Genomic DNA, 21061 nt, shown 5'->3' on the forward strand with positions numbered 1-21061 from the left:
AGGGTTGTTTTTATGTAGCCTTGAAGTGTGTCAGAGGTCAGGTGGGCCAGTTCCCAGCACCTAATGGTGATATGGCAGAATTTACGAGGCTGTGGAAGCTGCCATAGAGGCTAGGCTGGACACCTTAGCGATGTCTTGAGTGCCACTTGTAGAGTTTCGCCCGAGCGAGAGAGAGAGAGAGTGAGAGTCCATGCCATTCAAGAGGAAATTATAAGACTCTGGAGTAGGAGCTGCCTTTGACCCTCTGTCCAGGAATTATCAGTACAGAACTGAGAAAAATATTGAAGCCGTGCAGTGGGATCGAACTGCTCAGGAAAGTGGTTCGACTTCTCAAAAATCTCCCAATTGTGAGCCTCTGTTAAGATTTCAGAGATGCAGGTTCGAATCCTATCGCATGGCTTCATTATAATCTCACACACACATATATATTATTCTTGTTTTTTCATGGCATGTTGGGACATATTGTCTCAGCCTCCCCTACTGTAGCCAAACATCTTGCTGACTCTGTTCTCCTATTTTTCCCATTATATATAAATTGATGCCGATTTGGAGCTGCGTTCTTATTGGTAGTCAACATGGAGAAGAAAAATATGTTCATAAAAAAAATAGGTTTCCAATTTATTCTTTCTTTTCGAGAGTATTTGCGCATAGATTTACTGGTCTGTTTTGGCACGCGTGAAGCACGGCCTCAGAAACCAAATGTTTATAAGAAGTTTTATAAAAAAAAATATTAAGATAATGTTCTTCTGATATGAAACATATATTTGCATAGTAGGACTACATAATTATCAAAATTGCATATTTGAATACGAAACAGCTCATCCCCCCGAAATAAAAACAAAAAAATAATACGGTAAATATTTGTTTATTAGCTCATCTTCACAGTTAAAATAAATAAATGCATTAGCTATAATCACAGAGCAAATCATCTGAGAGGCCTACATACAAACTCATTTCATTTTCCCACTTGTACCAAACCTCTGTGTGTAAGGAAGGGGTTCTGAAGGTGTTCTGCTGCTCTGTTGTGGTTTGTAAGATAGGGGCAGGGGGGGGGGCAGGGGGGCAGGGGAGGGTAACTGGCCTAAAAAAAAGAGCCCCCTCACAGGGGAGGTTACTGTAGGTTTCCTCACAACCTCCAATAGAGGGTTTCATAAAACTTTACCGCCATCCCGGAGAGAACTTTCAGTGGAGACTATGACAGCTCTTTTTGGGGGGTTCCTGGCCGTCTTTTAATGAGGTTTCCCACTATGGGCTGCTGGAATACTAACCCCTTCCCTCTCTCACTGAACACTGGTGACGTTTCTGGATCAGGATTCACAAATCATTTACGATTTCACTTAGGTCTGTGGCCTTGTATCTCGACGATGTCTACGATAAGACGTAGAGACCTCGCGAGTAGACACATAAATGCTTCGCGAATCCTAGCCCTTGAGGCTTCCTGGCCGTCTGTCTGGGAGGTTTCACATGATGATCTACCACTATCCTAGGGAGAAGAGCCCTCCCCCCCAACTAGGAAATAGTGGGCTCCTGTAGGTTTCTAATAGTCAACTATAGCGCTTCAAACGATGGCTGAAACCATCCCAGAACTCGAGAACCCTCAACGGAGACTGAAGAGGTTTTTGTGAACCTCCAATGCTGGTTCTCACACGACGAAGCTGGACCACAGTGGTGGTGCTGGACCCACTGTTGAAACTGTGTTGCCTTGGGACCCTTCCTGCCATTCCCTGGGACTATTTTTTTTTTGTTTACACAAGGGGTTGGCACCAGCCAGGGGAGAAGAAACCCCCGTGGAGGCGCGGGTGTCCCCTGGGGTCGTCTCGGGGGCTGTGAGGTTCACGACTCTCGAGGACATAGGCACGGAGTCGAGCCTTCAGGTTAGCTGCGACGTCTGGACGGAGGTCAGAGACGTCCGTCGTCTCCAGGGGGTCGTCTGGGGAAAGCAATTTTGACTTTGGTAAATAATAAACAGTTGTGGAGGTGGTGTACTGTGGTGCTCTAAATGTGCAAAGCTGTATGTGTTTGTAGGGCAAGTCGTGTGTTTTTTTTTTGTAGGCTCTTTCCGCGTTCATGGGTTTTGTAGGTATCTTCGTAACGTGTTTCGTTAGCTTTGAGTGTGGATAGTAGATGTAATGCTTGGAGAGTTCTTAGAGGCTGCCCTGTAAGCTACGGAAAGCTTCTCAATCGGGATATTTTACTAATGTATTTGTATTATTGTAAATTACTGGCTTAATAGCATTTTTGATTTCGTAAAGCATGCTGTTAATATGAATATTTGAGATGTAATTCATATGCTGAGACGCCCTTGCTTGTACAGTCTGCGTTTAGACATAGGAAATCCATGTGATTGGCCTCCCTTAACTTAAATCCTAGCTCCGAGTCTGTCCTCGAAGCCCAACTCTGAATCTGTCCTCAAGTTCCAGCTCGTAGTCTGTCATCGTATCCCAGCTCTCAGTCCATCCTCATATTCCAGGGCTATGTGTCCTCATATCCCAGCTCTTAGTCTGTCTAATATCCCTAACTCAAATATTTTGTCTTATATCGAGCAATAAGGTTATACTGAATAACGGTAGAACACAAAACTGATGACATTGGAAGCTCGGAGGAGTGATTGTTGATAAAGATATATATCTGACCTATCTTTACCGAGAATGTGGAGCAGAATGTCGCTAAGGATACAGGTGTGTGATAAGCAGCAACACGTGTGTGATAAGTGGCTACAGGTGTGTGTGATAAGAGACTGCTTGTCATGTAGTGTATATTATTATTGGCCATTATACGGGTACTCATGAAACACAAATGTATTATATGTAAATGGAAATGTATTATATACAAAAGATAAAAACCAATTTGAGTGACATTTTCCGAGGAACCAATTGATTAATAATTGTGTAGGTATATATATATATATATATATATATATATATATATATATATATATATATATATATATATATATATATGTCGTACCTAGTAGCCAGAACTCACTTTTTGGCCTACTATTCAAGGCCCGATTTGCCTAATAAGCCAAGTTTTCCTGAATTAATATATTTTTTCTAATTTTTTTCTTATGAAATGATAAAGCTACCCATTTCATTATGTATGAGGTCATTTTTTTTTATTGGAGTTAAAATTAACGTAGATATATGACCGAACCTAACCAACCCTACCTAACCTAACCTAACCTATCTTTATAGGTTAGGTTTGGTTAGGTAGCCGAAAAAGTTAGGTTAGGTTAGGTTAGGTAGGTTAGGTAGTCGAAAAACAATTAATTCATGAAAACTTGGCTTATTAGGCAAATCGGGCCTTGCATAGTAGGCTGAGAAGTGCGTTCTGGCTATTAGGTACGACATATATATATATATATATATACGAATAAAAAATTAAGATATTTATGATAAACGATTTTCAAGGCCATTTGCACCTTACCTTTGAGGTTGTAAAGCATGACGTTGCTTATGGGCGTCTTAGAGTGCCAGGAGGAGCAGCAACTTGAGATGGCCCCGCCCGCCACGTCTGAGGGCGGCACCCACCCGTCGAATCGCCCACCGCCGCCCACCACCAGCTTCCAGTTCTTGTGTCTGTGGGCGGCAGGGGGAGGCGTCAGTTTGGAGGGTGTGGGGGTGGTACAGCGGTAGTGATTGAGGGTGGTGGGGTGGTGGTGGGATGGAGTTACAACATGTTACAAAGTTACACGTTACAAAATGACTCCTGTTATGGCTATAACAGGGGTCATGCGAGTCATAATAGGGATTATAGTTATAATAGAGATCATATAAGATAACAAGCAGACCTACGAGATAACGAATGAATTAAATCGGGACCCCTTTTGATAATTCGAGTTACAACAGTCAGCTGATGGAACTTATTCAACAAAAGTCTAATTATATCACAAAGTACAAGGGGAAAACCCCATGTACAAAAAAGATGTCTGACTGTTTACACCTGAGCTACCACCTGATAGCATTACCAGCTGTTGTTACTTCAGATCCTCTCACTCACACATGAGGTATGAGTCTCAAGTCATATCAGTACTCTCACAAAGAGCAACTCATGGTGATGAGACAGACACATGGCACTCAAGTGGGCACAATATTCAGCGATGATTTATAACATTCATCGATGTTATGCCGCGAAGCAGCGTGTATAAGGAAGATGAAGTTGAACCAGACTTGGGTAAACCAAAGTATACAACCGTAATTAAAATATACAACCGTAAACCAAAGATCATAACCCTCACCTAATGGCGCCTCTCATGGGCTGCTTGCGGAGGTTATACACAAAGGAGGTACGAGGGGACTTCCTATTCTTCAATATGGCCGGCCACAGATTCATCCCATCTCCGTCCCCATCATCCTCCTTCTCTGCCTCTTCCTCCTCGTCGTCGTCGTCGTCTTCAGACTCCTCCTCGCCGCCGTCGGAGAAGAGGCCCCCAGGCCAGGAGGGTCGAGGGAGGTGTTGCTCCAGTCGGGGCGTCTGCCGGGCGACCAGGTGCTTGCCGGAAGCCAGATGTATCAGCGTCTTGGGCCAGTCCACCATATGCATCAGTCTGGTGGTCAATAAATAAGGTCAACGTAAGCTAAGTATAAGTTCTTAGTTTACATAGTTATAATCCATAATAATTACGCATTCATATATCCCTATATCAACATATACATGCAATAATAATACTAATGACTATTGACAACTCGAGTGCATCTTATTGTAAACAAAACGGGGTACTAAGTTTTCTGAGTTTACCACTGTCTTCGTGTGGTTGGTCACTGTAACCTCTCACACACACACTCGTGAACTCACCCGGTGAACTTGTAGCCGGTGCGAGGCAGGAGAGGGGAGTGGATGAAGGCCACTCCCCTCGTTCCCCCCTCGAACAAGCTCCCCTTGCTCCCCCGGAGGGGAAAGTTGTTGCCCCCAGCCCGGACGTTGCCTCCGTTCTGAGGGAAAGGGGGTCATGAGGGGACGGGTGATCGCTAGGATAGCTTTTTATTTTTGCAAGGTTAAAAAATGAACGAATGCAAGGTGATACATGGATAATTACAGTGGATTTACCTTATATCCGACAGAATCTTATCATACACAAGGATAATATCGAATGATGGTGCTCAATTTGAGGTAAACAAATTCACAAGGGCCGTGACGAGGGTTCGAACCCTCGTGGCTGCCCTTGTGGATTTATTCATTTGATGCATCACGCTATTGTGATTTTTGTGTGTCAATTTGTGGTGTTAAAGTCATTTAACTTTAATTAAATCATCTCTCTCTCTCTCTCTCTCTCTCTCTCTCTCTCTCTCTCTCTCTCTCTCTCTCTCTCTCTCTCTCTCTCTCTCTCTCTCTCTCTCTTCTACTTACATCACTGGTGAAGACGATAACGGAGTTGTGGTAGAGACCAGATGCCTTGAGCTGTGCCACCACACGTCCAACCACCTCGTCCATAGCGCTCACCATCCCTGAAGCCACACTCACAATCAGTACCACAGACCTACGATTACCAAGTGATTTAATCATGCACAAAAAATACAATAATTCCCCCCCCCCCCTCCCACCTCCCCCATCTATCACTAAAACAGTGGCAGACATCTCTCGTTAATCTCTGTAATCACGAACGAAAGACACTTTATACAAAACCTATACACAGGATATTCTCCTCCGGTCTCCTCCGGTCTCCTAGGCCTGGTCGACGACCGGGCCGCGGGGACACTAAGCCCCGGAAGCACCTCAAGGTAACCTCCGAACCATGGTTTACCTCATTCATAAACAATATGGGAGGGCGTGGTTGGTGAATAACCTGGGGACTACTATTACTAATAGTAGTACTACTATTACAAGTAATAGAAGTGCTACTGTTCCTCTTAGTTGTAGCTTAAGACGGTTCGTACTACCACACTACGAACCGTGAAAGGTTCTCCTGTCGAGGTTCATCTCGCTCCTGTGCATTCGCCTGTACTTGAGAGGCACTTCGACGGGGCCGTGGACCGCCTGTAGCGACAGCAGGAGGAAGAGCGGATCTCCAGGGGTGCGGGAGGCGTGGTCCTGGATCACCTGTTCCGCCCGGGTGGCGTACAGGTCCTGTAGAAGGTGGCGACGGTGTTGAGAGAGAGGGAGAGAATTATGGACTTATGTTCTTATTCTGATACACAACTTTGTGAACAACAAGATACGAAGCCACAAAACTAATCTTTACGTTGGAGTATATTTCGGACACGTTGGTAATGGGCTGGTGGTTGAAGCGGAAGTCGTAGCCGCCGTCCGCCATGTGTTCGGGCGTGAGCCAATCCTGCCCTGCCCCGCCCTTGGTAGTGGCGTGTTTCGCCGCCTCCTCCGTCAGCTGGTGCTGGAGCTTGAGCTCGTGGTGGGACGTGTCCGGGGGTCGTCGGTGGAGGTCGTCGTCGTCGTTCACCACCTCATTCTGGTCGTACCAGAATGGCGAACCTGCCAAAAGTCGTTCATGGCTTCAGGATATTTCTTTTCTTCGTTTAACACAATGAAAATTTGACAAGAGTCGTTCAGAAGAAAAATATTTAATTTTTACTACTTCTACTACGACTACTACTACTTCTACTACTACTACTACTACTACTACTACTACTACTACTACTACTACTACTACTACTACTACAACTACTATTACTACACTACATCACGGTTTATTGCTATCAGAAAAAAGATAACCCATATTACGCATTTTTCTTGTTTGGAAACACTTAAATTGCCAAGTACTCAGTAAGATAACAGATTTTGTCTGTGTTTTAAATTACCTTCAGATAAGATAACTGCCCCAAACCTGAGAGGGATTAAACGCCACTAACACATGTTCAGTAAAGTTCATAATTTATACTCAAACATGATCGAATTTTGATTGATTTGAAATCGATAATACATAATACAATTTGTTATTTTATCCTCCTGACATAAATCCTTGTTAATATATCTGTAGAAGAGAAAAAAATTATACAAAATATTCGTCTTAGAGATTAATGAATTAACTTGAGCCAATTGTGTATATTTTAAGTTCAAGTAGATTAACACATTTTTTTTTAAGTTTTAACAGATAAACTTGGGGTTAAATTGTAAATGTTATTAGTCAATATTATCTATTTACTTGATGTTCTAAAAATGTCTTAGATGTCTTAGAATAATCCTGATTTGAAACCCTAAAAAGCCACTAAATTACTGCTACTACAACACCTGTTATGTATAACAAATAATAACCAGTGTGAGAAGAAAGAGAACGATAGAAAAATGGACAACAGTAATAAGCAAAGAAGGCAGAGAAGAATAAGAAGATGGCTGAGAAGAAGAATAAGAAGGCAAAGAAAATGATGAAGAAGAAGAATGGGGATATGGAATAATCTAACCTTTCTTTGGCGAGAGTTTCTTGAATCGTGAAAAGTAGGTCTGGCTGCCCAAGTAGTATCCGTAGAAGGAATCGAACCCTCGGTTTGTAGGAGTGTAGGCCCAGCTGCAGTAACCCAGATGCCACCTGGGTCAAATATGATGCAAGTGGTGAATATATGAATATAAGCTTACTATGCATATTTGTCTCTGTTTCTGTCTCTGCCTGCCTCTGTCTGTTTGCATTTTTCTATATCTCTGTTTGCATTTGTCTATCTATGTCTCTCTGTTTCTCTATGTCTTTCTTTGTCTCTATCTCTGTCTCAATGTCTCTCTTTGTCTCTGTATTTTTCTCTGTTTCTCTCTTCACCACGATTTTAGAAATAGATGTGATAGGAGAAATTTATATCAAGCGTCATTGCATTCAACAATTTTGGGACTGGAAAGGTGGAGGTCCCGGAGCTGAAACTCAGATCATGTTCTCACAAATATGTGAGCACAGAGACTCAGAAATATAAGTACATGCATAATGCACATACCATATAATGGATGACGAAACGTTATGACGTAATTTTCCCCGAAACGCTAGGCGTGCTAGTGGCTTTACAAGAAGGTAGAATCAACTTTATTTCTATGTTCTCTCTTAACCCCCAATGTACCTTCTTGTGTATAAATAAATATATAAATGACAGAGGGAAGAGATGCAAAAGGGGCAGCAATGAGTACCTCAGAGCTAGAAAAGAATCAGCGAGGCTACATGAAGTTTACATAGTAAATAAATCCAAGAACTGATCTCAGAAATAGGAACAATGAATCGTTGAAGACTTTATGCCACATATGTCCGATCAATTCGGAAATATGCTGTGCTTGCGTGGTTCCAATATCTCCTTAAACTCAAAACAAATTTGAGAAAAATGTCTGAAGGTATGTTACGAAACTAGTGCTATAACTGAGAGGCCTGGGGTACAAGGAAAGACTGTATGAACTAAAACTAGCATCAGTGAAAGAGAGAGAGCAGGGAGACATGATCACGACTTACAAAATATTCGAGGGAACTAATAGGGGAGATAAAGACCAGGCTTCCTAACATGGAAACAAATATTTAAGTGAGCACTTGGGATATTAGGAAGAATTATTTACGTTCCATAATAATTGAAAAATACAACACACAAACACACTCCCATACAAGCACGATCCCAAATAAACACACACACACACACACACACACACACACACACACACACACACACACACACACACACACACACACACACACACACACACACACACACACTCCTAAGGACCTACTTGCCAACGAGGTGAGTTCTGTACCCAAAGGTCTTGAGTCGCTGAGGAAGAAGCGTGATGGAGGCGTTGAGACCAGTGGGGCTGAGTGGTCTGGCTGAGGCCTGCAGGGAAAGTGTGTGAGGTGATCTAGTGGTAGATTAAGAAGGCCTAGAGTGAGAGGGAGGGGGAGGGCCTAGTGTGGGATGGAAGCCTAGTGTGGAAGTTGGGACTCTCAGAGTACACAAGAAGTACTCAGCAGGCTTGTACAACTTCTTGAGGGTTATTACAGCCACCACAATAGATTATAGACCCAGCAGCAAGTACACTTTAGTCCTGAACACAGTACAGGACTAAAGTAACCTCAGTGTATATACATTAGTGTATATACACCAGTGTATATAACCAGATAAACAGGGTTACATCTCTCAGAATATATACATCCATTCATGGTATATTTATTGATTAATTGTTTGGATGCTTCTTTGAGCAAATATTTATGACAATAGATGATTTAGTGAACTAAAAAGCAGTAAATATTTTAGGGACAACACATGAGAAACATTATTTGGGTAAGAGGAAATCCGTCTCAAAACAGAGGTGCTAAATTATGTGTTATGGGAAACTGGCGAATCGTTTTCAGTGACAAATAGAACATTAATTATTTCTGATTTAGCAAACAGTTAGTTGTTTCAACTATTAAATTAAAAACTATCAAAAAAAGTTACCCATAATAATTAAAATTGAATCCCCTTCATAAAAAGGAACCCAAAATCACAGAAAACAATACAGAAGAGTCAAAGAAAACGTGACTCTTCACCACCCCTTCCTTCGTTATCCGCCTATCCCCCTTCTCTCCCCCCCCTTTCCCTCCTCTAACTCCTTCCTCCCTCCCCTTTCCCCTTCCTCGTGGTCGAGACCTGCTTGCCGTATCTGAAGGGGTAGAGGCCGGTGAGGAGAGCGGCTCTGGAGGGCGCGCAGAGCGGCAGGACGTAGTGGTTCTCCAGCAACACCCCCGTCCGGGCCAGCTTCAGGAGCTCCGGTGCCTGAATGTCCGGATTGTGCCACGGCACGTCGTTGTAGCCTGTGGGGGGTGGAGGGGGCGAAAGTGAGGGAGGTGATGATGTGGGGGTGGAGAGGGGGCAGTGAGGGAGGTGTCGGTGGTGGGGATGAGGGGGGCGAAATGTTGCTGCACTGAGTGTTGCGGAAACATGGCAGTAAAGTGTTCGCATGCACCGGAGATACTGTTTTGAATGTGCACACAATATATGGGATATATATAAATATATTCATGAAATCTACTGAATTTGTCATAGCATTTAACGATAGGATTTGGTGGAGCAGTATACTCACCCAGATCGTCTGCCAGGATGAAGACGATATGGGGAGATGATTGTCCTTCATTGTTCACGATCTGCTTCTGTTGCTGACGATCGTTCCTCGCCTCCTGCAGCGTCTCCTTCAGCTTCATCTTCTGCTGCCGCTTTCTTTTTCGCTTCATGTGCTCATCTCTGGTGTCTTCCGTCCACCGTTCGTGCTGTGTCCTGCTGATGTCTTTCTTGGGAGGTCTGTTTTCCTGCTGCCGGGCATCGTACTGGTCCGGGCTGTTTCTGTCCCTCTGTTCTAATGGGCTTCGTGCGTCGACGTCGTCCGGACTGTTTCTCCACAGTTCATTGCTGTTCAAATCATTGTTGCTCTCCAAATAGTCCTCATTCTGCGACAAGGAATTCAGTTCTCCTTCCTCTTCCTGCCTCGCCTTCTCCACTTCTCTTACTTGAGAATCATCGTTTCCGGTCGTCCAAAACCTACTCCCTTTTAAACTTGCCGTCAAATCTCCCCGGAGATCCGACGGAAGGTTTTCAATGTAATTGTCATCGACATGAAAATTTTCTCTCAAGTTTGACAACAGTCTTTGAGCTCTTCTGACATCCAGAGAGTCTCTCGCAGCTGACCAATCATCGTTCTGCCATCCAGAGCCTGGACCCGACCCGTGCTCCTGCAGAAGTGCCCCGTCGCCCGTGTTCTGTTGACCCCCCAGGGGCTCAGGGCTGTCATGAGCGGGGTCGAAGTGGGTCGACAGTTGTTCTCTGTCTGTCGTCGCTTCTGGGTATACCTGGGGGATATGACAAGGTCAGAGGACAGTTTCTTGGTTTACAAGAGACAGAGGACCTGGTCCAGTTTGCAAATAATTTTGAGGAAATGTATTATTGTTAATAAAGATAATTTATGCATTTGCAGTATTGTTAGTGATTGATATATGAAGCAGAAGCATATTATTATCATCTTGACATCCCATCCACCATGATAATGGCTAGGAGCAGGGCGAGAGGGCACGGGTGGAACCTTAAAACCCAGATGAGCCAAAGATGCCAAGAAGCACGTCTTAAGTGTAAGGAAACCTTCAGTGTAAGGAAGCATTTCAGTATAAATCATTTCAGTCATAGAATTTACAGTTGCACATAGACTTGGGGACCATTCAAGGTTTATAAACAATATCAAGTACGTGTTTGATAAGACACAAGAATATTGTGAGTCATTACAACTGGTGACTACAAGGCGGAGCCCAAAAGCTGAGACTTGTCTCACAATTACAAAGTCAGTCTCTCTCTCTCCCACCCTGAGGACTTACCTGGTGCCAAGAGGCGCAGAATACCCCGAAGAACAGGAGGAGGGGCGTCATTGTCTCCAGGTCTCTCTCACAACCTGCTGGAGGGTTAGAGATAGTTGTTGACAGAATGAGGCTTTTGGATCCTACCAGATGTCACGTCACGTCTCTGTTGATAGCGTGATGTCTCTGTTGCTAATGTGATGTTAGTAACACACACACTCTCTGTCTCTCTATCTCTGTCTGTCTGTCTGTCTCTCTCTCTCTCTCTCTCTCTCTCTCTCTCTCTCTCTCTCTCTCTCTCTCTCGTCCTCTCTCTCCCCAATCACTCGTCAAGGCATAAATCAGTCCGCACTCGGCACAAAAACTGCAATATGTCAAATTCCAAGCGACGTCTAGACACCTTTTTGTTTATTTATTTGTTGTTGTCTTGTATTTGTTTGTGATTTGAAAGCCCTAAACTGCATCACACACACACACAAACGTACGTTACTTGTGTGTGTGTGTGTGTGTGTGTGCATGTCTTTCAAAGCGTTATACGACAAAGAGTATTGGGAAGACGGGACACCACGAGCGTAGCTCTCATCCTGTTAACATCAACATAAATACTTCATGCAAACTTATTTGCTACCATTTTTTTTTTTTTTTTGCAAACTCTCCCACGATTGCCGACTGTAAGAAGTGTGTGATGAGCTTGAAAGGAAAGCCAAAATATAGTTTACTGAAGCGAAATTGATAAACTTGTTTCTGAACACATTATTTGACTACGTAACCCTTCATCCATCCACCCACCCAGTTGATAGAAAATACACATATATAGCAATCACTGTTCGAAAACCTCTTTCAGCTCTTCAGATGAGATTTTCGAACAGTGGATGAGTGCGTACCCACTCTGCGGATGAGTGCGTACCCACTCTGCGGATGAGTGCGTACCCACTCTGCGGTTGAGTGCGTACCCACTCTGCGGATGAGTGCGTACCCACTCTGCGGTTGAGTGCATACCCACTCTGCGGATGAGTGCGTACCCACTCTGTGGATGAGTGCGTACCCACTCTGCGGATGAGTGCATACCCACTCTGCGGATGAATGCGTACCTATGCTGCGGATGAATGCGTACCCACTCTGCGGATGAATGCATACCCACTCTGCGGATGAGTGCATACCCACTCTGTGGATGAATTCGTACCCACTATGCGGATGAATGCGTACCCACTCTGTGGATGAGCACATAACCATGATACAGGAGGCCTTTCCTCTTTGGATAGGGACACTCAGGCGCTGGAACAGGAAATTAGCTGCTCTTGGGTCTTTAATTAGCTTAAGGAGCTCTTCACCTCCTTCCTGCATGAAATTAAAAGCCCATTTACCCTATGCACCTAGGGGTCTCAGAGCCTGTTGACACACAACTGTAACAATGTTCTAGGGTGCTGGAACTATCTCCCTAAGTCTCTATCCCTATTCTCTACCCATCTTCTACCTTCACACACACACTCCTCCCCTCTTTCTATCCTACGCTTCTATCCTCCTTCCATCCCTTTCTCCTTGCAGTGTTTATTCTCTCCCCTTAACATGCCTATTCTTCTTCCTTTCCCTACTTATGTAGCCCTTTCTCTCCTCTATCCGTCCTATCCCTCCTCTCCCTATCCCTCTCTGTCCTGCCTCTTCTCACCTTCCCTCTGGCTGTATGGGTTTACGTAAACTGTCGCTCTAGAGCCCCGTTTTTTGTATACACAGGTGGGACAGAAGTAAACTGCCCCTGGCGACTGTTAGCAAGTTTACAGCTATCCCTTCCCATTTCTCATATTATGAGCAATGAGCACCTTACTTTAATATCTCCTGAAAAAAAATATATATACCATTTCTATCCCGCGCAGGGATCGAACCCTGTATTCACAACTGTGAGTCGAGAACGTAGCCACTAAACTACCGACACCCATAAAGTCTCAAACGTCAGCCCGGGAGGTCATTCCTTTATTTTAAGTTGTTATATAAGTTATTATTGTATTTGGGTGATATAATACAATATATTATATATATTATATTATATCACCCAAATACGTCTTAAATAAGAATGCAATAATGCAGCTGTATCAGGTCCTCTTGTAAAAAATCTATGCAATGCAGTATCTATAATAAATTTTGCTCTTTTGCCTGCATTTTTTTTAATCAAAGCATTTTCGCTACAGAAAGAGGAATCGACCCATTAACAACTATGTTGCCAAACTATGGGTTATGAATGTTGTTTTAACTAGAATAATGTGCCTAATTCAACATTTGCAACAGTCGTAATCTTCACTATCGTAGTAGAGATACTTCGTGATTCTGGGGAGGGGGGGGGGGGTCAGATTTTGGATGTCTTATATATGGCTTTACAATCAATGAGGTCCATTGTGTAGTTTGGTGATTAGGAGAGCAGTGTTTAGTTAGGAATACACAACGTTGTGTAGGCGGTTCTCAAATGGATTTGAAACCTATTTAACCTAATGTAACCTAATATAACTTAACCTAACCTAACATCCTGACTTCAATCACAATGTGACTGAAGTTCTTTTATTATGCTTACCACTACACATACATTCTCATCTGGGTCGTTAGTGGGGGTACCTTGAGGTTACCTTGAGGTGCTTCCGGGGCTTAGCGTCCCCGCGGCCCGGTCGTCGACCAGGCCTCCTCCCACGGGTAGGTGAGAGGGGAAGGGGTCAATAAGCCTCTGATGTCCTCATTAACGAGGGATAATACTGAGTATTATGATGACCTCGTAAACTCTTAATGAGAGCGTCAGTGCGTGTTACTCATTCTCTCTCATGTTCGTTCATTACCGGGAGACCACAACACTTGTAGAATTAGCGAAGAGCTTTGTGATTTAATGTAATCTTTTAAAACACCACTTCTGAACGATTCTCAGCATTTAATATAATATTTCTCAACTTCTTTTAATATTAGCAACCCCTTCCCTGCCTTTCTCATCACCACCATCCCCCCTCCCCCCTCTCTCATAACCACCACCACCCCCCCCTTCCTCACAGCCACCACCCCCTCTCTATCTCATAACTACCCCCCCTCCACCCCCTCCATCACCCACATTCACTAGAAACGTTCATGAGTCAGTAACCAGCGTATATACATATAACATACAACATACACACGGGTTATGTATACACGCTAATGCATACAGGGTAAAGTCAACACCTGATGTGTACCCGTTCGAATTGTTTATTGTTTACGGTGAGTACACGAAGCACTATTAATTTCGAACATTTATGCGTTCATTTTTATTTTTTAGATCCGTACTAATCATGATCCTTATAATATCCTCACTTTCTCATCATGCAATATCACCATTGTCCAGCTAGTCAGGGGGGTAGAAATAGCCTAAGCTACTCTATCCCTTTGAGATGTATTTATTGCTTATCTCAATAAACATACTTGAACTTGAACTTGTCCAGCTAATATTTTGTAACTCTGTTATCATTAAACAAATACAAAATATCCATACATTTGTAAGCATTAAGCATTAAATTGCACCTATCATTCTTCCGTCCATTTTAAAGCCTGTCTAACTCGTTTGGTAAAAATGTTTCTGTCATGAACTAATTTCCCGTCCTATTTTCTGTATGATTGTCAATATGTAAATGACGCAATTCAAGCCTTTGTAAATCGTTTACAAGTCGTGTAACCAGAGATGAAATACAAGGCTCTTGGGGGCGCTCCACTTGTAAAGATTTTTATACTTACGAATAATTTAAGTTTGCTAATTTTTGTTTTGTTCTTTTGTAAATATACCAACTTAGAGCTGCACAATACCACACACGTCCACGTTTCTGAAGAGTCTTCTTCTTCTAGACTCACAGTCGAAGGCTTTGTGGAAGTTAAGAAATTGAATTTCTCTCCTTCTGTTTCCCCTGTTCTCGTTCATCATCAGCCTCTCTTTCTTCTCTCTCTCTCTCTCTCTCTCTCTCTCTCTCTCTCTCTCTCTCTCTCTCTCTCTCTCTCTCTCTCTCTCTCTCTCTCTCTCTCTCTCTCTCTCTCTACCCTACTTCAAAACATTTTTCCCCCCTCTCCTCGTCTTACAAATATAAGCAGACTGGCAAAACAAAACAAACCATGGCCTGTACCCTGTGATTACCACCACCATCACCACTAGCACCACTGGCACCACTAGCACCACTGACACCAGTGCCCCACCAGCACAAACAACACTACACCCTCAGCAGACACCCAATACACAAGCAGCTGACCCAGCAGTCACCTCGTCTGGAGCCCAGTAGTTTAAACTACCAATTAAAGTTACCTCATTAAACCGCCACATCATAAGGAATTAAATTAAGTTAATAATTGATTAAATGCATAAGGAAATCCCATTCCCCGTAAGGTATTAATGAGAAAATCACTCGGAAACATGAATAGGATTCGAACCTGAACCTTTGGGGTATTCCCAAGCACACGCCGGAAACCACTGGCCCACGATATGCTAGTAAAGTAATGTAACCTGAGAATCAACTGAATCCTCTAGGGATCCCGAGGCATCGACCTGATACAAGATCAAGGTCTGACACATTTCCCGGGTGCACTCTATGTATCACACCAGAGTACACTCGGATAATGTGTCAAACCTTGATTTGTTATCAGGTCGATGCCCCAGAACCCCTAGAGAATTCAGCTGAATCCCAATTTACATTATTTTTAGCATATCGTTGGTCACTGGTTTATGGCGAGTGCTTGGGAGTATCCCTAAATGCACGTTCGAATCCCCCTCATGGCCCTGAGTGATTTAATATTTAAAAAACGGAATAGTGAATTAGTGGAATCAAAGAATCAAAGGAAATATATTTACACTGAGAAATGCTAAGCTCCAAAAAATAATAAATAAATAAATATAAAATGAGACTATGATAAAATGGTTGATCTTAACTTTAGGCTGCCTGGTCTCACACTATGGTGACACAGGTCAATGTTTACACAACACACACTATAGTGACACAGGTCAATGTTTACACACCACACACTATTGTGACACAGGTCAATGTTTACACAACACACACTATAGTGACACAGGTCAATGTTTACACACCACACACTATTGTGACACAGGTCAATGTTTACACAACACACACTATGGTGACACAGGTCAATGTTTACACACCACACACTATAGTGACACAGGTCAATGTTTACACAACACACACTATGGTGACACAGGTCAATGTTTACACAACACACACTATTGTGACACAGGTCAATGTTTACACAACACACACTATGGTGAGACTCGTAAAAAGATATACCTCCTCCTAGAAGAGTTTGCGTCGAGCACTTGATTCAAGTGTCAGCAAATGAATGCTTCTGCTTACCTGTGTTGAGAAGGAAGCAAGAGGGCAGCCGTCCGGTCCGCTGCCTTCCCTGTGTCTCTCTCACTCCCTGCCCTCTCACTTGGACCCCTCGATCAGCTGTGTGTGTGTCCGGCGTGACTGCCTTCCGCCAGCTGGGTCAGAGTTCTGAAAACATTCCGTCAACACTGAGGTTACAGAACAACAAGTCCTGTATTCCTTCCTCTCTCTCTCTCTCTCTCTCTCTCTCTCTCTCTCTCTCTCTCTCTCTCTCTCTCTCTCTCTCTCTCTCTCTCTCTCTCTCTCTCTCTCTCTCAACAACCTTCTCAGTTCACCTCTGCCCATCCTCCCTCCGTACCCACTAATGTTCCTCCCCTCGCCTGCTGGGGTCTGTGTATCAGTAGGGTAACCCGAGTGTCTGGTCCCCTGCGCCCCTCCCGCCTCTCACTCTCGGACCTATAAGACTCCTGCGCACTCTGATTAAGTTTCCGCCTCATGGCTCTCGCCTGGGGTGCCATGAGGGGCCCTCATGGCACTTGCAAAGGGCCAACAATCTCATGGCAAGTCGTGGGGGCTCAGATCAAAAAAATTGTTCAACGTGAGTCATTCGACGGCCACATGTTTCACTTCCTTGAATACGGTGAGGGGGACCTCACGTAATATTTTGGTCCGGTAAACTTGCGTGTTTCATAATAATATTTTATCTACAAGTAGGTACAATGGGTTTGTGGGATTACATAATATGGGTATTATTACATTCTTGCAAAGGCACTAACACGCATGGGGTTTCGGGCACGACTGTTAAGACAGGTCTTAAAAAGGTTGTTTAAGACAAGGTGGGCGTATTGCGCACGGGCATCGTGGGGGGTGGCGACGGAGTGCCGCCTGATGTCGTTATGGGTTGGTGAATGCGTATCTGAGTGCCAACTGATACCATCGTGAGGTGATGAGTGAGTGAGTGAGTGTCCTGTGGCACCATCTCGTTCAATAATGACATCTCCATCAAACTTGTTTGTTTGAGGGTTTAAAGGGTTTATCTAAAGGGTTTCAAGTTTATTGTGCATCCCATACTCATCCTGTGAGCGGTAGTGCAAAAAAAGGACTAGAGAGAGCACAAAAGGTCTTTATCAGACCTCAACGGAGATTAATACATTAACAATTTCGTCTATCTGAGGCGTCTGACATCTCGTTCGCGAGCGTCTCCAGTCACTCGACCCACTCCCTCACACCACCACACAAGAATAGATGTGTACCCAACCGAAGTTAGCAAAAAATGTTTATGTTCGTTTATTTTATGTTTATGTTCATCAAGTTAAGATGCATTTATAATATATATATATATATATATATATATATATATATATATATATATATATATATATATATATATATATATATATATATATATATATAAAGTTACAAATTTCGTTGGTTAGAAAAATGTTTAGGTTCTTAAATGCTTGCGTGACTATGTGATAAATCCTGGCCCTGTAGGGATAAGATATACCGCATGCTTACAGATACTCACAGATGCTTAAAGATACTCACATATGCTCACAAATACACACAGATACTCACAGATGCGGATACTTGTGCTAGCAAATGAGCGTGTTTGTGGTGCTATAAAATTAATAGACCGTAGGGCGACGGTCTCGCTTCATGCAGGTCGGCGTTCAATCCCCGACCGTCCAAATGGTTGGGCACCATTCCTTTCCCCTCCCGTCCCATCCCCAATCCTTATCCTGACCCCTTCCAAGTGCTATATAGTCGTAATGGTTTAATACTTTCTCCCGATAATTTCCTTACCTTATGAATGGATTATGTAATCAATTCATCCTGCAACTCACTTTATTATCACTACTATTACAGTTAATAATACTACCATCACTACAACAATTACTACTAATATACTACATCACTACTACTAAAGTCATTTGTGGTATTGCCTTTGCTTTAGTTAACACCGAAATATGCAACTGCGATTCTCGTGTCCGCGTTCTTCAATCAGCCAAGTTAAGCGGTGTTGGGTCTGGCTATCAGCTTGCTGGGTGACCTGACGTATAACCTCGTCCTGGGCAAGGAGGTTCCCTGTCTCTACAACATCGTCCCTATTCATGTAGCGAATGTTCACTGGAGATAGTTGAAGCTGACAGGAATATGTGTATCATATTTAGTTAGTGCTAAAAATATGAGTTTTCTTTAGTAGCTTTCAGATTAGATAATCCATTTTTATATGGATAACTTAGCTAAAATCTCTTTATTACGACAGTCTATTCAACGGGGACAGGAAGCTTGGTATGTTTATGTATATCCTCTCTAAGCTAATGACTTACTATCCCGAGTTCAATTCCCTGGCGACATACAAATGATTGGGCAGGTTTCCTTTCACCTAACGCCACTGTTTACATCGCAGTGAACAGATCCATAATTCCAGTTGTTGGAGACAGAAAGCCTGTTTATATATATATATATATATATATATATATATATATATATATATATATATATATATATATATATATATATATATATATATATATATATATATATATATAAATATATATACTTTAGGCTTGTATCGAAGTGTCTTCCCTCCCCCCTTCCCACGGTTGCACTATTGCCACCTCATAAAGATACGACTCCTACAGGGGTCCCGATTCCGTTCCAATCCATCCTAATCCTGCCCATCTCAGCAGGGAAAGGACCCTTTCCCGTCCTCCTTTCTGTCCCATAGACATCTGACGTGAGTGCCTATATCCTCTATCCCACCTGGGATCATTAGGAATAGTGATGTGGGCTTACGACAAGACAATATAAGCCGCCATCTCACCACTTTTGGCTGTGGTGAAGATATTGGTGCATTGTTGTCAACTGATATTGATCTCGGTCGCCATGGTTTGAGCACCCACCTCCCCGGCCCGTCCCCCTCACCCACAACCGTACATATTCCGTCCCAATAAGGCATGTTCCGAACCCGCAGCAAAATTCAGAATACTCTGTTTTTTTTTTAGATTTTTTTTAGATTTTTTTCCAAAGATATTGTGGTGGGAGGGACATTGTTCTTTTTGTGTGTGAAGTTTGGTTCGTGGAAGCTTTTGTGTGTACTCGCCTATTTGTGCATGCAGGATTGAGCTCTTGCTCTTGGACCCCGCTGTGTGTGTGTGTGTGTGTGTGTGTGTGTGTGTATGTGTGTGTGTGTGTATGTGTGTGTGTATGTGTGTGTGTGTGTGTGTGTGTGTGTGTGTGTGTGTGTGTGTGTGTTTGCATATACTCATCCCGGCTTACGAACCTTCTTAGATGAAAGCAATAAGTTAGCTTCCACGTTTGTTATCATATTTACAAGTTACAATTTTGTCCGGAGAAAACTTCAACCGCTTCTCTGCCCAACCTGCTCCCCATAATAGCTCTCACACTGTCTAAAGTTGATTGCAGGGAACCACAATCCCTCTCTGTACCGACTATTCCCTTTATTTGTTATTATTTTATATTTTATTTATATATACAAGAGTGTTGACCAGACCACACACTAGAAATTGAAGAGACGACGACGTTTCGGTCCGTCCTGGACCATTCTCAAGTCGATTGTACGATTGTACGATTGTACAAGGACGGACCGAAACGTCGTCGTCTCTTCAATTTCTAGTGTGTGGTCTGGTCAACATACTTCAGCCACGTTATTGTGACTCATCGCCTGCATATACAAGAGTTCTTACTTTCTTGTACAGCCACCAGCAAGCATAGTGTTTCAGGCAGCTCCTTAATCCTAATTAATCCGCCAAATCGTTTAACAACCAGGTACCCATTCCAGTCTGGCTGAACATAGGAGAACAGGTAAAGATTGGTGCCTAGTCAATCCTTCCAGGCCAGGCTACCAACGGGCATAATAGCATAATGATGGCTGTTCAGGAAGCATCGTTCTCCAAAAATGATTTTTTTGTTCATTTTAATTTTCGTGATACAGGCTTACCAGGATTAGTAAATCCATCTATGAGGATGGGATTTAATTAATTCCTACCTTTTTAACAATTTCCTCAAGTTATATAATATATTAAATAGGGGGTTACCACCTCTGGTGTAATTGTGGGGACCCATGAGTTTAATTTTTTGTGATAAATATTTCCCCCCCCCCCCCTGGATGTGTTACAACATATGCTCTACCTGTGCTCTACCTGTGCTCTACCTGTGCTCACTGAGCAGAGATAGAGCACACGTTGCTCTACCTCTGTCTTTTGAGCACGTGTTAAACTTATGGGAGTTTGAAATTTTGTATCAAGAGGATGGCATCTGTATACAGTGTCCTCCGCCCCAATCCCAGCCTTCCATCCCAGCCTTCTATCCCAGCCTTCTATCCCAGCCTCTCATCCCAGCCTCTCATCCCAGCCTTCCATGCCAGCCTCCCATCCCAGTCTCCAATCCATCTCCCGTTGAACCTCCACACTGAACCTTCCAACAGATCCTACCTCGAACCAACGTCCCTGTTTTTTTCCTCGCGTTTTGTAGCAACTTTGAGGTCAAC

At 43.2% G+C, this 21061-nt stretch overlaps 1 protein-coding gene across 4 annotated transcripts; it reads right to left on the reverse strand.

Annotated features, from left to right (window-relative positions):
* Positions 1–846: 846 nt before the first annotated feature.
* On the reverse strand, positions 847–17035 carry LOC123746896 (arylsulfatase B). Of its 4 annotated transcripts, none has more exons than XM_045728751.2 (14): positions 16908–17035; positions 16570–16713; positions 11243–11319; positions 9967–10726; positions 9534–9697; positions 8638–8738; positions 7353–7477; positions 6179–6426; positions 5889–6063; positions 5347–5444; positions 4795–4931; positions 4238–4546; positions 3427–3578; positions 847–1930 (listed from the first exon to the last, which is right to left on the reverse strand). In XM_045728751.2, exons 3-14 carry the CDS (start codon positions 11291–11293, stop codon positions 1746–1748), a joined length of 2505 nt encoding a protein of 834 aa, XP_045584707.2. In that variant the 5' UTR covers positions 11294–11319; positions 16570–16713; positions 16908–17035; the 3' UTR covers positions 847–1745. The 4 variants fall into 4 exon arrangements, with proteins under 4 accessions (XP_045584707.2, XP_045584709.2, XP_045584705.2 ...); XM_045728753.2 differs by having other exon boundaries at positions 11243–11316; positions 16881–17010; XM_045728749.2 differs by having other exon boundaries at positions 16881–17010.
* Positions 17036–21061: the final 4026 nt, after the last annotated feature.

This window comes from Procambarus clarkii, chromosome 93 (genome assembly GCF_040958095.1).
Source record: "Procambarus clarkii isolate CNS0578487 chromosome 93, FALCON_Pclarkii_2.0, whole genome shotgun sequence".
Taxonomy (NCBI): domain Eukaryota; kingdom Metazoa; phylum Arthropoda; class Malacostraca; order Decapoda; family Cambaridae; genus Procambarus; species Procambarus clarkii.